The sequence below is a fragment of the Dermacentor albipictus genome, chromosome 1, assembly GCF_038994185.2.
Source record: "Dermacentor albipictus isolate Rhodes 1998 colony chromosome 1, USDA_Dalb.pri_finalv2, whole genome shotgun sequence".
In the NCBI taxonomy this organism is placed as follows: domain Eukaryota; kingdom Metazoa; phylum Arthropoda; class Arachnida; order Ixodida; family Ixodidae; genus Dermacentor; species Dermacentor albipictus.
In genome coordinates, this window is record NC_091821.1 from 233,758,122 (window position 1) to 233,775,586 (window position 17,465).

Consider the following 17,465-nt stretch of genomic DNA (forward strand, 5'->3'; position numbering starts at 1 on the left):
ACAGACACGCGCTGGCCGAGAGGCGTCGCCGAGGCGACTCTGGCGAGCCAGGGCTAATTCTCGGGACGAAGGGGCATCGGGAAGGGGCGGCATTACGGGTCCCAAATGCCCCGTTTACGTCGTTACACTTGAGCCCCGTAATTCCTCAGGTCAGAGCCTTGGCGCGGGCTGATCCCTTGTTTCCCGCACTCGTGCACGACTGGCTGTCGTCTGGGCGGCCATTTGGCGCCCTCCGACCGGGAGCCTTCTTGTTGCTCAATTGATGGGTGCACTTGATGGTCCCTGTTAGCGTTTGCATGAACCCACTGGAACCGTGACGCCGCGGGGTCGTAAAGATATGCTTATACGCGACGCGATCGATTCCGCGGCAATTGTCGTGGGAGGGAGCTCGCGCGTGCTGTCTACACTGTGAAACGTTTCGAGCACTTGGGAAGGATTTGTTCGTCTATCTCGAGTGCGTTTCGGATAAAACCCCGGGCGGGCCATTCTTGGTCTGCCTCCTCAATCGCTGAAGACTGTACAGCCGAAGGAATAGGAACTAAATCGCGCGTGCTTTGCTGTTTCATTAGGGCAGCGGAGACGTCGGCGGGCGCGTAAATCTTGCGTACTTCGATAGGGCCCTTGATGTCACTAAATGCGTATAGTCCTACAGATCCCGCTGCGATCGTCATCCGCGCATCGCATGACGATTTCGAACGGACTGGCTGGCGCGTCAATTAACTTGGTTGGTCTGTTTTCGCCGTTTGTTGGAAGAAGGAAGCCCGACTGTAGCAAGTATGCGATTAGGACGTCCAAGCAGTCAGGCAAAACTTAATGCAACCGCCGGGGAATGTAAGCATTTCGGGGAAAGCCGTGCAAAAGACGAAGCATTTTCGCCCTCGTATTTAATCTCAGTCAGAGAAGTCAGCGTCGCTGTGATACTGATGACGTCATTAAATCCCGTATTCTCAAACGCCCGTTCAATTTAACAGGTGCCGAAGGCGCCTGCATGATTACAAAATTTTTGTTCGGGGATCGCCGTTGCGTGTCATCGAAGCGCACAGACCAACAAATCTCTTTAGTTGAGGAGGAGTGTCGAGCAGAGTATCACTTGTAGAAAATGCCGGGGCTACAAACAAGATATCTTGGTAAACTCGCCTAATTTTTGAGTTCGCCAAGTTGCCCGGTTTTGAAGACACCCCATTTGGATGATCGGTAAGTGCATGCAAGCGCAGTGCAGATGTTGGATCAAGCATTCGATCGTGCATGCGATTTAGCTTAGGTCTCGCCGTTAAGGGTTACTACAAACAATTCGCTGGTAAACTAATTATTTAGAAACGAACTCTTTCTTCTTCTTTCCTTTTCCAGTCACAAGTTGCACTATCATCTATTTTCCATAAATAGTTATGTAACCGTAGCCGGGAGAAAGAGACGGTCTCCTTCCACGGTCTCTACCACGTTGACGTGGTAGAGACCGTGGTATATAGCGCTTAAAACCTCCCGGAGGGCTCGGAGGCGCCTGCAAGAGAAGGCTTTATTGGCCAACATCGTCGTGGCGCCGGGCACAGAAGTGCAGAAGGGCGCGTGCATTCGTGCGATGCTCGCAACATCGTTCGTCAGGGCTCTCTCTCAGCAGTAAACTTGATTACCACCGCATAACTCGCTTCGAAGGGGACTGTTGATCGTGCCAGTTTGGCTGCGTGCTCGAATCGACGACGCAGTGCAGGTCGAGGATACGCAGTCTCGCTCGCTGACGACGCATCGAGGGCTTTGCGCTTTGTTGGTCGCAGGCGAGTGCTTCAGATCACGCGTGTCTCCCTTGTGGCGATGATCTGCACGCCCATTGCGCTCGCTGCAGGAAACGCTAATGAGCGGTTTAGTGTCTCTAATGTTTGGCCAAAGTTAGCAGAGGCTGTCTGTTTCGTGCGCTTTCCCGTGGGCCAAAACGTATACGGCATCATGGCAACGAACCATTTGATTTCGACCAATCACGAGTAAGCACAACTGAGTAAGGGTAACATGCTCTGATTTGTGCTTTCAACACAAGTCATTACATTTGCAAGTCGATAGAAATTTATTCATTTATTAGCCTTGTGCGTCGAACAATTGTTATTCGTTTATTTATAAACAATCTACCGACAATGGGGTTGAGGCGGTGCCATCACGTGCTGTGCCGCTGTCTTATCGACCATGCAGCTAAGTGCGTATACCACAATATATGGTGACAGGCACCACCAGGTAGCGACAAATAAAGTGACTAAAAACTGTACGACTCTACGCCTGCTGGAATAAGTTGGCAAACCGCAAGAAACCTTTCTCAGTTCATTTTTATTATTGCGCCGACCAGTTTACTACAGTATAATAGCTACAAGTGTACCATCGCGCTCAGTACGAGCTACAACACGAAAGCACGGGGCAAAGGGGTTGCGCGTTGCAGCCCATACTGCGCGCGATATTACAGTTTGTGCTCCACGACAACCGTTGTTATTTCCTGGGGCTATGTTCTGAATTTGTGCTGCTTCCGTGGAGGCAAACTTCAAGAATAAATTTCCTAACACAACATGCCAGTATGCTTCCTTTTGCTATGCCGTACATGGTTTCCTCAAAGACTAACAGTTTTCGGCTAAAACCAGATCGTCCGAAGTAAGTTACGCATACTCTTCTTTTAATTAACCAATGTCGCTGAACCCTTAAGTATATTTATTACAGGCAGCGTGTGACTACGTTATGTCGTAATTGAAAATCCCGCTTTAAAATTGGCGCCTTTAATGGTTTTCCTTTCACTAGACCGACTGCTGCCATTCTGATTGATTTTGTCCATCTGCTCTTCGCTCTATGTTTTCGCATGTGCACTTGATATGGAGTGTGGCCCTAAGAGCATTCGATTTGTATAGTACGCTTTCTAGGCAGCAAAAGAAGTGAGAATGTGTCTTCTACGTGTACACAGTATGTTGCGGACAGAAATCGATGCTTTTCACGTTCACTATAGTGCGCAAGACTGGTACGCCTAGCTAATGAAAGGAAGCTATGCGGTCCCTGCGCAAAGCGCAATGTCAGTTTCTAGCACGCGATGCAATGATTAATTGTTTTCATGCATATGATGTAGCTGAACGCGGGTGGCGTGCCAGACAATTACAGGTCAATATCTTGCATAAATATGTGTTTTCAGCATTGCATAACGTTAACCATATACACTTCATTGAGTGAAAGAACACCTAAGTATTTGTGTACTGTAGTCTAAACAGTGACATGGTAACGTGCGTGCCCGGGCATACGGAAGGCAACGAAAAAGTAAACCGACTACTGCGGATGTCCTCACTTTCCGAGCTCACCTAATAAACGGTGTAAACGCACTGAAGCTATGCAACAAATTATGAGGCGAATGAGGCAAGGGTAAACCATTTCCTGGCCTGCGCACTAAAGCACTTCTGTCCTAAAGTGAGCTCAGATTGATGACTATAGCATTACAGGTCAGTCAGCATTTCGAAAAAGAAAGGGCTGTCCGGATGATCACACCATCACTTAGGAATGCGCCATCTGTGCCACACTGAGCATCATGCCGTTCATTTCTGTTGGTGACTTTAAAACCTGCTATTCTAGTGCACAAAATTATTACACAAACATTTCGTTTCATTGGTCATCTTTTGTTGCACCTAGATCTGGCACCAGACAAGCTCACCAAAAGAAACTCAATTTCCAGAGCTTTTTGTAATAATTGCGGTCACGGAATAATCTCGTTCATTGGTGCCAAAATTTGGAATGATTGGACTTGGACTACGTGCAAACTTGGACTAAGTTAGCACGTAGCTTGAAAAAGTATTTTCTTGGTATATATCAATTGTAGGCTTATAGCAAACACGTGCATATGCCTCACAGTGTGCATGTGTACAAATTAACATGTATACTGTATTATTCAGTGGATGGTATTGCATAATCTATCAATTCTACGGGTCCGGCAACTAGCTTACAGCTATCACAGATGTATTTATCACCACTTACGGTGTGTTGATTTTGTTGACGAGCTAAACATCTAATTAAAAAAAGTAACTGACAAGCAAAAAAGTGATTTTTTTAGCGTTTACCTTTATACTGAATTTAAGACGAAAAGCACTGCGAGAACGATAGCCACAATATGATAATTATAAGAACGACTTGAACACTGAATACTTCTTGAGCGCGCTATATACCGTGCGCGCGTTTCTTTAATCCGAACAAATTACTTGAAAATTGGCCGTTCAGCGCAATTCGGCCTGTCCAGATGGATTGCCTGAAGCGGCGCGGACAATAATTGCGCGACTAATCGCCATGTTCAGGCGGCTAATTCGAAAGAAATATCTCTTCTTGGTGCATTCACACTAGGCCACACGTTGAGCGGTGTAGTGGAATCGTATTCGCTTAGTAGAAATTGGAAGACAAGCTCCACTTTCGAGATACACCACAAAGCACAAAGCACCGGCGGAAAAAAAGAAAATCTCACTGTGCATGAGGTGGTTACTGAAGTGCCCTGCGGACAATGAGCTGCGTTATTCTGGTTTCCTACCTCCTCGCGTCAACACATGGCGTCACCCATGACCTCGGAGATGGTGTTACGCGCGCTGTGCCGCCCTAGCTCGGAAGCCATGTGTTATCAAACTTCGCGTCGGATAAGCGTGACGCAGTAGCTATAAACAGATGTATAAAGTTCTTTTTAGTTGAGCAAAAGGTTGCGGCCTCGATTCCCGGCAGTGGAGCATAATGCAGAAACACCTGGGTAGCTAGATTCCGGGCATCATAATCAAGGCGGGAGTCATAATACGCCGATGTCCAGGTAAAATAAAACATCAAAGTACGTTATCGTGTAGTTCACTACATAGTAGTCTATGTCATGCGTCAAATAGTTTGAAGTGTGGCGAAAACCGTTAGGTAAGCTTTTTACTTGGCTACGTTGTATATACTACCTATAGTAGATGTTCTCTTCTGTTTACCCGTCTCGCATTAGCGTCATCTATGACTGTGCTAATGCGCCAACCGGCTGTTCACAGTAAGTGGCAAAATCGACTCGGGGTGACGTCAGGCACACAGAGCGGCGCCACCTGGGATCGATTAGCTAAGCTGCTGTGCTTGCTGCCATTGATTGCGGCGATTGTTCCGAAGAATACGACCGAACAACTCGCGACTCGCATTGTACTCTCGCCTCATCGTCGTCATGGCTACCGGCGTAGTTTACACGACTTTCTACACACCGCGCAGTCATCGGCTTGCTTAGAGGTGAGGACCACTCACCCTGTATACTCGTATTATTCCGCCTTGTACAGTCTTGCTCACAAAAACTTTGGCACTTTTAAATATGCTTGTTTCTCTATTCTGACACGATGAAACTTCTGCGAGAATGGAGGGACTTCTCACTTCAATGCTGCAGCGATTGCGGAGTAGTTGAGTTTTTTTTTTATGACTTAGGAAGGAAATGGTATTATAATCGCTCTTGGTACCGTAATTGAGAACGATTCCAGGCAGTAATGTTCACCCTGGGAGAAGAAAAGTAGGGAATTTGAAATGTGAGGCATATGGAGGCAGGTCTCCATCTGCCTGGCATGTTCTCTTTCTTCGTCTGAGAATTGTAAGATGAAGAGAGAAAAGGCGTAATGATGGGGGGGGGGGGGGGGGGGCAAACGTAGGCAACATTAAATGATTTGCACTAAGCAGGGACCTTATTCACAGATGTTTTCCTTCGCAAGAATTGCTTCATCACTGGCTGGCTGCCTTTGCTAATATTATAAATGCTTGTTAACGCGATTGGCCGACGCCTTTGCTCACGAACCACTTCAGCGTTCGAACTGCTTTGTGAATACGGGCCTAGTGCCTGGTGACTGAGACGGTCGGTATGATATTCTCTTTTGCCGCTTCCAAGAGCTCGCCAGGCCTTAAATATCTCGTTTCAGGACTGTATCACCCACACTAATCCTTAGACCTGCTAACATGACATCATAAACAGCTCCGTGTACCGCAGAAACAAAGGTTGCTGGCGTGACTTTGTTCGCAAGCATAGCCGTCCGTTGCGAACAGGAGAGCTGTAGGCGACAAACTTCTCTTTATTCTTAAGCCCATCGATATGACCGACAAACGTTTGTGCAGCCGCATGCAAGCTTTTCTGGAGATAGAGAAAATAACTTGATAGACTAAGCACCGCACTTACACTAAGGTAGATCAAGAGACGGGAGCTTGCATTCTAACCTGCGGGTAAAACTTTCGCGAGCTGAGATCAATATACACAATGTCGTTCGTGCATATAAGAATAGATCATAACGAAACGCGTCGATCTATCACGGCCGCGAACGCGGTGAGACCGACAACGTCGACCAACAACAGTTCGGAACAGTCTGCATACAAGACCTCGATTACTCATCGATCAGCGAAAATTATATAACAAATCTCGCTTGCGAATAAGTAGTGACACGGTAATATGATGCATAGCCAGTCATCACCACGTGCCTTCGCGGCTCTCGCTCGGTCGTGCCTCTGTTGCGAGTAGACGATGTTAGAACTGGTACCGGTTGTTACGGGGAAGGGGTTTCGGCGACCTTCAGCAGCGTCTGCTTGGAGCTCGAACCAGGTTGACCATTGGAGAGGGTTCGGCAGGGAAGACGAGGTGATGTACAAAGAATAACAGAAGTTTAATACATCGTTACTGATGAGCTGTGCGCTCTAAGACAAAAAGTACAGAGACGTTCGACGTGCCTGCTCCTGCACGCAAGGGCAGAGAATATCTATTCGTGTCGTCTCGCTGGCCTTTTTATACCCTACACTATCCGGGCAACCTCATCCTCTCTCGCTCCCTGGTAGAGGGCCTTGTCAGCACACTGGTCAACCCACACAGAGGAATGCGCAGAGAAACCACTCTGTGGCGTAGAGGTGGTGAACGAAGGACAGTAGGATATACACCGGTGCATAATCCCGTCGCACGCACCCGACGGACAAGTCTTTTCATGTTGACGAGCGTGACGATTAGGCACGTCGTGTCTCAGGCGCTTGGCATCCGTTCATCGCCGCACACGGTGAACCGTAACAACGCTGTGAGCGCAAACCGCGAAATGGTTTGCAAGATTTACGAGGCAGCGTCCTTCACCGGGCAAGCTTAACCAAAGAGAGAGAGAGAGAGAAAATGATAAAAGAAAGGTAGGGAGGTTAACCAGGCCTGAGCCCGGTTGGCTACCCTACACTGGGGAAAGGGAAAGGGGACGGAAAGATGAAAAGAAGAGAAAGTCCACTGGAGATATCAGTCGGTCACTCAGTCCGAATCACAGGCGCTCACTCAATCCGGTCGCTTTCAAATATCGCAGCAGCGCTTTTAGTAAGGCCACTCATAACGGCCTCGATTGCTTTAGGGACGGATAACGCATGGCGCCTTCCGGTGGCGGCACATTATGCTCGTGCAACGAGGGAACTGGTTGCATGTGAGGCAGCTGAACTCCTGGCGCGCTGCTAATTAAGATGGGCACCGTTCATTCCGATTCGATTAACTTTCTCGCTCTTGATGTTGCTTTTTCCTTCTTTTTTGTGCTCTAAATATAACCATCACGCGTTCTTTCGCTTGTCGAGAAACAATAGTTTGTTCTTGTCGTTCTGGAGGCAATATGGTTCATTCTGTCAATCTGTAATGGACATGTGGGTCATAAATGGTATAACCGGCGTTTTGTTGTCTCTTACACGGTTCACAAAAGGCTGGCTGCTCAGCACGCACTGCACGTGTAACTCCTTGGAATGAAAACAACACAGAACTTCAAAGGAAGATGGAGGCTTTAAGTGAATAACAGTGGTAGGACAGGCAATGACGGCGGGGCCAACGTTCCGACACGGGTACTTGCCTTGGTCAGGGCGGCAGCGCCCTCCTTGAGATGTAGAGGTACTTTCTGCTACCTAGTTTGTTTAGTCAACTGACGCCATCATTATCTCTAGTGTGAAAGACGTTCGTTTGTGCGAGCAGAATTCTATGGCATGGGTGGAATGCACACTTGCCTAGTGCGTGGGAGCAGTGTGCGGGAACGTGCACTTCCGCCGACTATATTGGAGGTCGCTATAGGCCGAGACAGTTTCCTCAGTCAGTGGTGCCATATTTGCATGCCATCGTTAGTCGCCCTGCCCTCTTTCCTGTGGAGACAGCTGCTCTGCGATGTGTGCCACGCGAGGTGGTGACGCACGTCTTCGATTTACATCTTGGCGACTGCTGAGGTTCACCGGGCGGTATCGTTGATAAAAAGGGGCAGCCACGGAGACGAACCCATATGGCTAAGCGTGTTTTCTTTTTTCTTTTTTTGAAAAGTACGTTGTCCCTAACCGGCGGCACACAGTAGACGCCGCAAACATCCTCTTGTGCACAACGCTCCCCCGCTTTATACAAGTGTGCTTGGGGCTGTGCATTTCCCATTTGTGGCTACAAGACCCGCCCTTTTTTTCCTCTCTAATATTGTTTCACTATATACCGATAGGTTCCTCCTAGGTCATGTCGTATGCGTGATGCCTTGTGCGAAGGAAGGTCAAGCATGCTCACGCCCCAATGTCTTTGCCCTGTGCAGACCATCTGGGAGATGGACCGATACCTAAAGGACGAGCCCCGGGGAGCGACGTCCAAGCGCTGCTCGGGCCGCGAGCTGTCTTCGTCGACGGAAGAAACAGCGCGTCTGTGGGAAGAGTGCAGCAGCCCCGCCGACGCCAAGCTGCTGCTGGCCGACTCGGGCATCGGCAGCAGCGACTTGGGCGACTCGAGCGAGGCCGAGGGCGACCGGCTCTCGGACGACCTGGACTTTGGCGCTGGCGCTATGGACAACGCGAGCGAGAGCTCGGCCTCGAGCGCACTCTCCTGGGAGAGCGACGGCTCGGCCAAAGCCCAACCGCCATTCAGTCTGGTGCAGCGTGCCGCGCTCACGCCGCCGTCGTCGCCCGAGGCTGCCAGACCCCGCGCGGGCCGCAGCGGACGCCACGTGGCCGAGCCGAGCGGCAACGCAGCCGCCGCGCCGCTGCTCGCGGCGGCCGGGGCCGCCGCCAAGCAGGCGCACTTCCACCACGCGGCTCGAGGCGGCCGCCGCTTCGACGTGGACTCGAGCAAGCGCCGCATCCACCGGTGCCAGTTCAACGGCTGCAAAAAGGTCTACACCAAGTCGTCACATCTCAAGGCGCACCAGCGGACGCATACAGGTGAGCCTGTGCAGACGCGCTTGGCGACGAGCGCGCGCTTTGTGATGAGGGTCACGCTGCCTGCGCACGCGCGGTCGCCTAATTCGAGACTGGAACAGTGTGCGCCACGCCCACAGTCAGCCTCACTGTCCGGAAACCCACTTCGCAGGGGGCCTCCGCAGAGCAGCGCTCCGTAACTGAGCGAGCTTCGACGATTGTCGCCATAACATTTCACATTCTACTTGGTCGACAACGTATATATATATTTAAGTTCGGAAGAGCAGAGGTTAGGCTATGTGGTTGCAATTGTTTAGCATAAAGCTCGGCACTACATACGCACTTAATACCGTGACTTATTCGTAAATTACTATAGCTGCCTTTCTGAGCGATATAGACATTCACGCCTTTGTTCCTTCGAAAAAATATGTTTACGATATAATGCGCAGATGACTTCTCAAATCGTCATCCTATTCGCTCACGCTCTGGTGTGCGCAGCAATTTCAGACTGTTCCTCCCAAGTACACGTCGAAGCGTCGACTCTCATTGTAATGTATATTATATTGGGCGACCGAATCCGGCCTATACAATCGCTCGCTGAGGTCCACGAGCAACGTGAATAATTTGTCCCTGTAGTCTTTTGTTTTTATCTTGTTTCCTTCTTTTCTAAAATAAGGTTTCCGCGTCGTCTGGACTTCACTGAATACCAAGAGCTCTTGCAGAAGGACCATGTGAATGAGTGAACGAAAAAAAAAAATGTGTAGAGGCTGCTTTGAAGGGGGTCCTGAACAAAGAGATTGTGAGCATGGAAAAAGGAGGAAAAGAAAGATAATAATTGTCCTCAAACGGCTCGAAGGCGCAGAGGGGGAAAGAAAGCGCGAAAAACAGTCGACCGGGCGCCTTTGAAGGAGAGTTCCTCGCGAGGAGTATTTCCGGAGAATTAAAAGAAAGGACGTGACGCGCCACTCGAAAGAAAAAGGAAGGGTGCCGGCGAGTGGGAAGAGGGGTGCAAATTGTCTCGGAGGATTTTTGGGCACGCGCCGAGCAATTAAGGAGTCTGCACCGGGCAGCGAACTGCGCGGGGCGCGCGTGCGCGCCGCATGCTGGCGGCCAAGAATTTGCCTCTTCGCGGGCTGCCCCGTTTCTGGCCGCTGGGGACGCCAAGATGGTGGCTAATTTTCTGCCGCCTTGGTTTCGCGGGCCGCGGCTCCAATTAGAAATCTACGCTGCCAGTCAATTGCAGCCGCGCCGTGCGACGAGGAGGCCATTGTGCCCAGCGGTGCCTTGTTTGGCCGATGGGCCTTTTTAATTAGCAGTCCTTCGCCAGGGTCTGCTCTTTCTTCCGCACTGCTCGTCGCCGCCTTTTCGCGCAAGCCGATAGCATTGTCAACACGAAATCAGGCGCATCCGGCGGCTCCTCCGTGCTCGTCCACTTTCCCGCTGGCGGACGCTTGTGCATGCGCCGGGCACGCTTCGGGCGCGTAAGCTCTGCCCAGGAGTTTGTTATCTCTCGCTTCTCTCTGCCCATGTACTACCGTTCACGTGGGCGAGGCACGGCGGCCCATTCTTCTTTCCAAGGCTAACCGGGACTTCCAGGTTTAATTGCATTAACAAGAGAACGCATTCTTTGGAGGCTCTTTTGAGCGGTTAACCTAGTCAACGTGCCGCATTTCGAGCGAGCCGCCTTGAGCTCAGTTCGCTGTAGGCGTTGCGGTCCCAAGACACCTTGCCGTCGTGCATTCTCTGAAGTAACGCAGCGTATGCGAAACGAAGCTCATAAGGGCCTTCCAATATATATATACATATCTTAAGTTTGTTGGCTTCTTATGATATGGCTAATAAGTTTTAGGCGCCTGGTTCTGTACGTTTCCCTATCTTGCCCTTTTATACCACATTTCTTTCTCGTTTGTGCACATATCTACTCAACCTCCGTGTACTGCAGAGCGTTGCTTTCTTTATTTACGGTCGTGGTTGTTCTTACCCATTACGGTGAACTCGTGTTGTTCAGCATTAAAGGAAGCCCATTAAGCTCCCGGAGCAAATTGCGAAGCTCTTCTGGGCAGTGACAGTGAAGAAGGAGCGCTTTGGCGAGGCTCGCTATACGTGACGCAGGGGCGAAACGAAATTGAAGCGGAAATCGATGGTTGCTGAGATCGAACTGCCAATGCGATTAAATATAGATGCCAACCCGTCGGTTACCTGCTTATATTTATTTGCAGTTTTTTATTTAATGTAGGTGAAAACGATAAGAGCTTTGTATTATTTCTTTAATATGGTTGAGCGAACAATTTGTGTGATCGTTGTTCTTTATGTAAAGTAACAAAACAGCAGCTGCTGTGAAATTATGTATATATAATTGTGCGCTGCTTTGTAAAAGCTGAGTCCGTAACGTATTTACCAATGGTTCTGCTAATCTTTGACGCCCTAAAATATTTTTTAATGTTGCGTTAAGCATCGTACTTTAACATAGGCGACCTGTATATCAAGGTCGGTTGCCGATTTCAAGCAACCAAACCATTTCACTTTGAACTCCACCTTAGGAATCTCAGGACGGAGAGGGGAACAGGCGAAAGGCCACATAAACGGGCCTCAATTGCGATCCCTCTCGTCGGTGCAGCCGCTTTTTCACTTTTTTATTACTTACCTTTTTGAGTTGGAAAAGATGTGCGATAAGTTCCACCTTAAGCACTTGGAGCAAAGGCATGAATTTGAGTACTGGGCAGTAAGCTCGGTTGCCACGCTAACTTGACCTGCCACCTGAGATGATTAGCCGTTTAGCCACAGGTAGATGCCATAAAGCGCATGTATTTGGTTCCAGAAACGAGGAATGCGAGTGCATAACATGCACTTTTTTACGGTTTAGGCTTTATTCCCTAGACGCAGTAAATTTTGTCTGCACAACCGGCCGCCTGTAGTGAGCGCGTTCATGTGCCTGTAAAATGATTTTTTTTCTTTTGCGAAACTCGCGCGTTGTGACAGACCAGTGGACACGTAGAAATGGAAATCAGCTTTGCTGAAAGTCGCAGGTTGCTTTCCAGAGCAGCAATTTTCAAACACGATGCCGCGCATACGCGATTCTGGCAGTCTTCATGGCACGTGACCGACAAATACTGCAAAAAAAAAAAAAAAGAAAAAGACCACGTTGAGTTGCTACCTGTTCTGGCTGCCCGGACGCCAGCGTGAACAGACGTTCGTGTATGAGAGAGCGCACCTATTTGCCCCAAGCGCTTGCCGCGCTGCGTCTTTGCAGCCGTGTGTCGTTTCCTTTCGATCTCTGCTGGGCAATCCTGGAAGCGCAAGCGTGCGTCTTGTTCACGTGCCGATGTGACGCGCGCGCTTCGACAGATGCTGTGCCCCGCCGTGTGGGGAAGCCTCCCGCGTGTGACGCGCGCGCTGAAGCCCGCGTCTGCCCCGTCTCGTTGCAGGCGAGAAGCCGTACAAGTGTTCGTGGGAAGGCTGCGAGTGGCGCTTTGCCCGCTCGGACGAGCTGACGCGGCACTACCGGAAGCACACGGGCTCCAAGCCGTTCAAGTGCAACCACTGCGACCGGTGCTTCTCGCGCTCGGACCACCTGGCCCTGCACATGAAGCGCCACCAGTGAGAGAGCGGCGCCAACAGCAGCAGCAGCAGCAGCGAGCACGACCCGGGCCCGCCGCGCGGAGCGCGCCTCCTCGTCGGAACACCACCCCCTCCCCTGCCCTCCCCCCATTTGTCGGCCCACTTCCCTCTTTCTCGGTCATCTCTGAGCATCGTGGCTCGAGCGTGTCCTCCAAATCACTTTTCCTGCACGGTAATCGAGCCGTTTTGAGGACTCGACGCTGGCAAAAATTTATCTGCGTGCGAAGAGTTGGAGCTGCTTTTGCGATTTACTTCTTAACCACCTCTGCCGTGCTGAGAATTCGTGGTGTTAGCCCGGCCGATGGTGCACGGAACGTCCGCCTCACAGCACGCTGCCGGTTCAATATGCAAGTGAATTACAACGTTAAGAAAAATCAAAAAACAAAAAAAACATCAACAACAAAAGCGAAAAAAAAGAAAAAAAATAATGAGGGCAATCCTTCAGATAAAAAGGCCTCACATGCGTTTGCCCCCCTTGCAGCAGCAGCTGCCAGTTGAAACCCGACGGGGCATTTGTGCACAGTGGTTATAGCGTCTCGCGAATGCTTAATTAACGTCTTTTGCTAGCTGTTCACTTGAAACAGGAATTTTCAATATTCGAGCGCTTCAGTTTTAACTGGAATAATCCTGTGCACAAAGACCAAAACCAACACGCTGCTGCGGATCCGACTTTTGTGGCATCTCCGCATAGCTGACGAAAAACAAGGGGGCAAGAAAAGGTCGGGGTCATTTGCATTTCTCTATTTCTGCAGTCCCACTCATCCTTTATTTATTTCTTCATCGAGTACGCTAACACTTACGAAGCGCGCTCTCGATCCACGGCACGGACGACTTCAGTGCGTGTCGTTCTTCTTGCGGTCACTGGGAGCTACCGTGCGCCCCACGACCCACCGCGTCACACGACGTCCCACCTCGGAGCGCCTGGACAGCTTGCAGAGCCCTTGCCAGTGCGCACGTCTCATCTCCGCTTGAGTGTGCAGGATTTCTTACACCAAAACGAGAGCAACTAAAGAGCGCGGGTTCTCTATTGCTTGATTCCTACCCGAAAAACGCACGGTTTGATAAGGCGATGCGGTCGTATTGCCAAAACGGAACGCTATTTCCTTATCGCGTCTGACGGCTACACCAAAGACTTGCGCCGCGCTCGCTTGTCCTTCGATCTTTCCTCGGGCGGGCGGCAGTTGCGCGGCCTCCTCAGCGGGCCCTGCCAGGATGCTTGTAGAAAAGGAACGGGGAGCGCGGTCTCTTCGCTACGAGGGGCACGCGCCGAGGCGATCGGGGAGGTTGATTTCGGCAAGTTCTAGAGAGAGTGCGTTGCGTGCGCGGGGAACGTAGGAGCTTCGCGCGGGACACTGTTTGGAGCGCGTCCTCCCCCCTTCCCCCCCCCCCTTTTCCCGAACCCTGCCGCTCCCTTGGAAGGAAGACCTCGTCACGGCGCCCAGTGAGTGCGCGTGGACGAATGTTCGACGACGCCGGACGCCTCGAGGAGTCGGCGGCCCAACCCCACAATTCCCCGGCACCACCGCCGACGACGACGCGGAACGTGTGGACAATGCTGCTTCGCGTTTCTGAAAGACTTTGACTCGAACCGTCTCGCTTGTGGATGTGCGTGTGCGTGTGCATGCATTACATACTGGTGTTTGTTCCCCTCGCTACACTGTCCCCCTCCCTTTTTCCTCCCCTCCTCTCACATAAACATAAACATACATACACACACACACACATATGCAAACATGCATTCTATCTTCCTCCATTTCATATGAGTCCTTGTTGTTTGTTACAGTATGGAGTAATCTTGCCTTCTAAAGCGCCGTTACATTTCGCTCCAGTTGCTGTCTGACTGGTTACTACAATTGAATGTCTTTCCCTTCTTTTATTGCTTACGTTATGCTGTCCAGTAAATGACTCTCGTAAGCAAATCATGGTGCATCCACAAAACTTTTTTTTTCAGCGGAAAGATGTCGTCTTAGACCAAACTAAATGAAAAAGAACAAAAAAAAGACAAAAAAAAAGACATACGAGGCTTTGCGGACGCCGTGTGGAGCTTCCAGTGGTTTTCAGTGAACTTTTTACATTTCGTTTGTTCAAAGGCGCTAACACTGCCTGCCGAAGTGTGATGGCTTGCGGAGCCGTTTGTGCCAGCAGAAGCGCCTCTCGTTCAGCGCGGCGCTGCGCACGCAGCGAGCAGCCGGGGAGGACGCAACTCCAGAACGGTCGGCAGCCAAGCCACGCAACTGTGTACATTTATGTGTCTCATTCTCGCGTTCTTTCTATTCTATAAGTGTTCTCGTGCGCATGCGTGTATGATGTTCACAGCTTACTTTAGTTTCTTTCCTTTTTTTTTTAACACTTAAGGATTTTTGCGGCTCGGAAAGCGAGCCGCTTCCCACCGCAGATGCGACCGATCACTGTGTCGCATATCGAGCGGTAGGAGACGCCGTGTATAAGAGAAACTTAGTTTTGATTACTTGTTTGTTGTTTCATTTTTTTTATTTTTCCTTCTCTCTTATGTTTTTGAGTATCACATATATTTTGATATCGCCCCTTTCCGCCTGTCAGTACCGTCCCTTCCCAATTTTATGTGACCTTCATATCCAGTTTCTTAAGTAATACGTCGTCTTGTTGTTGAAATGCAGTTTTTATGTCGCGTACGTTGTGCATGAGACAGAGCTTGTATATGTAGAGACTATTGCTTTCGCGATTGTTAATCTTTTTTTTTCTTCTGTATACTTTGATGAATCAGTACTGCCCGTAAGTGCAAAATGTCTAAGGAAGAAAGAAATGAAATCAATATTCAGGAAATTTGACCGTTGTATATAGAACTGTAACGCCTGTTCTGGAGAGGACGTCAATTTTCCTGGTTTCTGAAGAGTGCAAAACATTTTGCTAGTACCTCGTGTATTTTCGTTTAAGAATCGCATGTTGCAACCGGGATTAGACGAAATGCCTCAAAGAAGACAATTTTCGAGATGAATTTTGCGTAAAATGCGCAATATAGGTAATCAGTTTCAATCGAGGGATAAATGAGCCAAAGGAGCCAAGGACTTGTCTCTCTTTGAACAAGCACGAAGCATACCACTTCTATGCGTCGCTGGGCCAGCGAGCCGAACGGCACGCGGTTTACAGTTCTAAATGACCAAAACCAAATGGCATTATAATGGAAACGTTTTTCGTGCTAGTCTTTCGATTCATTGAAAGGAGAAGAAAAAGAACTGTGCATCATTCATAACCCAAATACGACAAGACTGACATGCAGACTATTAACCGCAGTGCACCGCGCATAATCATACTGCTCTAGTCCCGTCACAAAATATGCTTTTTTGTGTGTGTACAGAGAGAAAGATATATATATGTAAATTCGTCCAGCTGTATTGGAACCAAAAAAGCTACAGAAAAATCGACAAAAAAAGAAGCCATAAAAAAAAGGCTGTGTTTGCTTCTGCCCAAATCCTACTTAAACCGGTCTTACATCGCTATTTCCTAGAGCTGTCTCAAAGCAGAGTATTCATGGGTCGCAAGTTAGAAGCTCAAAATGGACAGGAAAAGCCTTAGGGAAAGGAAGAACGATTTATGGGAGGTTTTATTCACTACACCCATCCCGTTGCATACTTCAAAAGTGCCATGTTTTGAGAGTCGAGTGTTGGATACAAAGGGTGTGAAGCAATGTTTCCTGCGTGTAATCGTCATGTTGTTTTCTTACGTTTTACAACGCAATTCCAACTATCATTCTGCTTGTTTACCATTTAAGAGTGTTCTCTGTTCCTCTCGAGTACATTGCGCGCGCATTGTGTCACTAGCAGCTGCTGTTTGTTTATCGCATGTCATTGATACATTGCCATTGTTTTCTCCGCATCGTCGCTTTCGAGCTGCTTCAACTCACCAGTGATCGTGCGTGCGCGGTTGTGTCTCCGCCAACACTGCTGTGTGGACGGCGCGACGCGCCACAAACCGCGACGAAGGAAGGCGAGGGGAGAAAAATGGAGCAAAGGGCGTTCGTTGTCCAGCGCGTTTGGCCTCCGCACAGCTCTGGAACACTCGGGCGGAAAACATCTGGGATGTGGTAGATTTTTCGCGGACCAAACTCTTTGCCAGCTTAAGGAGAAAAAAAAGGACGGGCACGGGAAAACAGAACCTTGCAGACAGTCCTAGGACGCTTAGAGCATTTATATAATCCAAACGAGGTGAGACTGGACGCTTAGAAAGCTTTTTATAAAAGAGAAATAAACTCACGACATCGCAGGTGTGTGTGTTTGGTGTGTTTTTTTCCTTGCCGCTCCAACTCTTGTTGGCGGCTCTCGCGCTGCTGAGACGTTATTCCATATAGAAGCAGCGCAGAGAGACCTCGGATGCACCATGTTATCGTTCGGTGCAAACACTCGAGAGGGCTCGGTCAGCCGCTGCCACGTGTGTTATCAAGCGGTATCAAGCGTAAACACGGTGCTGCATCACTGTACTAATGCACCACTTGTAGGTGTATCGAGCTGATTTACAGGTAGGTACATTGTTAAAGGGAACACGCATTAGCTGAGCATGAGCGAATTTCTCTCTGGGGCAAGTATGGAGAGGTTCAGCCCTGCGGCAAATCAGAAACAGAAGCTGGCGCTGGCTTATATGCTCCTGCATAGTACATCGACAGCGCTGCCGCAGGTACCAGCAACTGCAGCACCAGCAAGATGCGAGCCAGCTACTCGCGCGTTCCCTTCAACAACGGACCTACATGTACA

General features: G+C 49.6%; 1 protein-coding gene across 4 annotated transcripts in view; it reads left to right on the top strand.

Annotated features, from left to right (window-relative positions):
• Positions 1–16,980, top strand: part of LOC135901211 (Krueppel-like factor 6) — a 397,383-nt gene extending 380,403 nt beyond the window's left edge. For all 4 annotated transcript variants that reach the window (XM_070531073.1, XM_070531070.1, XM_070531071.1 and 1 more), the window contains 2 exons: positions 8,529–9,147; positions 12,549–16,980. In XM_070531073.1, the coding sequence (XP_070387174.1) occupies positions 8,529–9,147; positions 12,549–12,724 (795 nt within the window). In that variant the 3' untranslated portion in view covers positions 12,725–16,980. The remainder of the gene's footprint in view (positions 1–8,528; positions 9,148–12,548) is intronic.
• Positions 16,981–17,465: the final 485 nt, after the last annotated feature.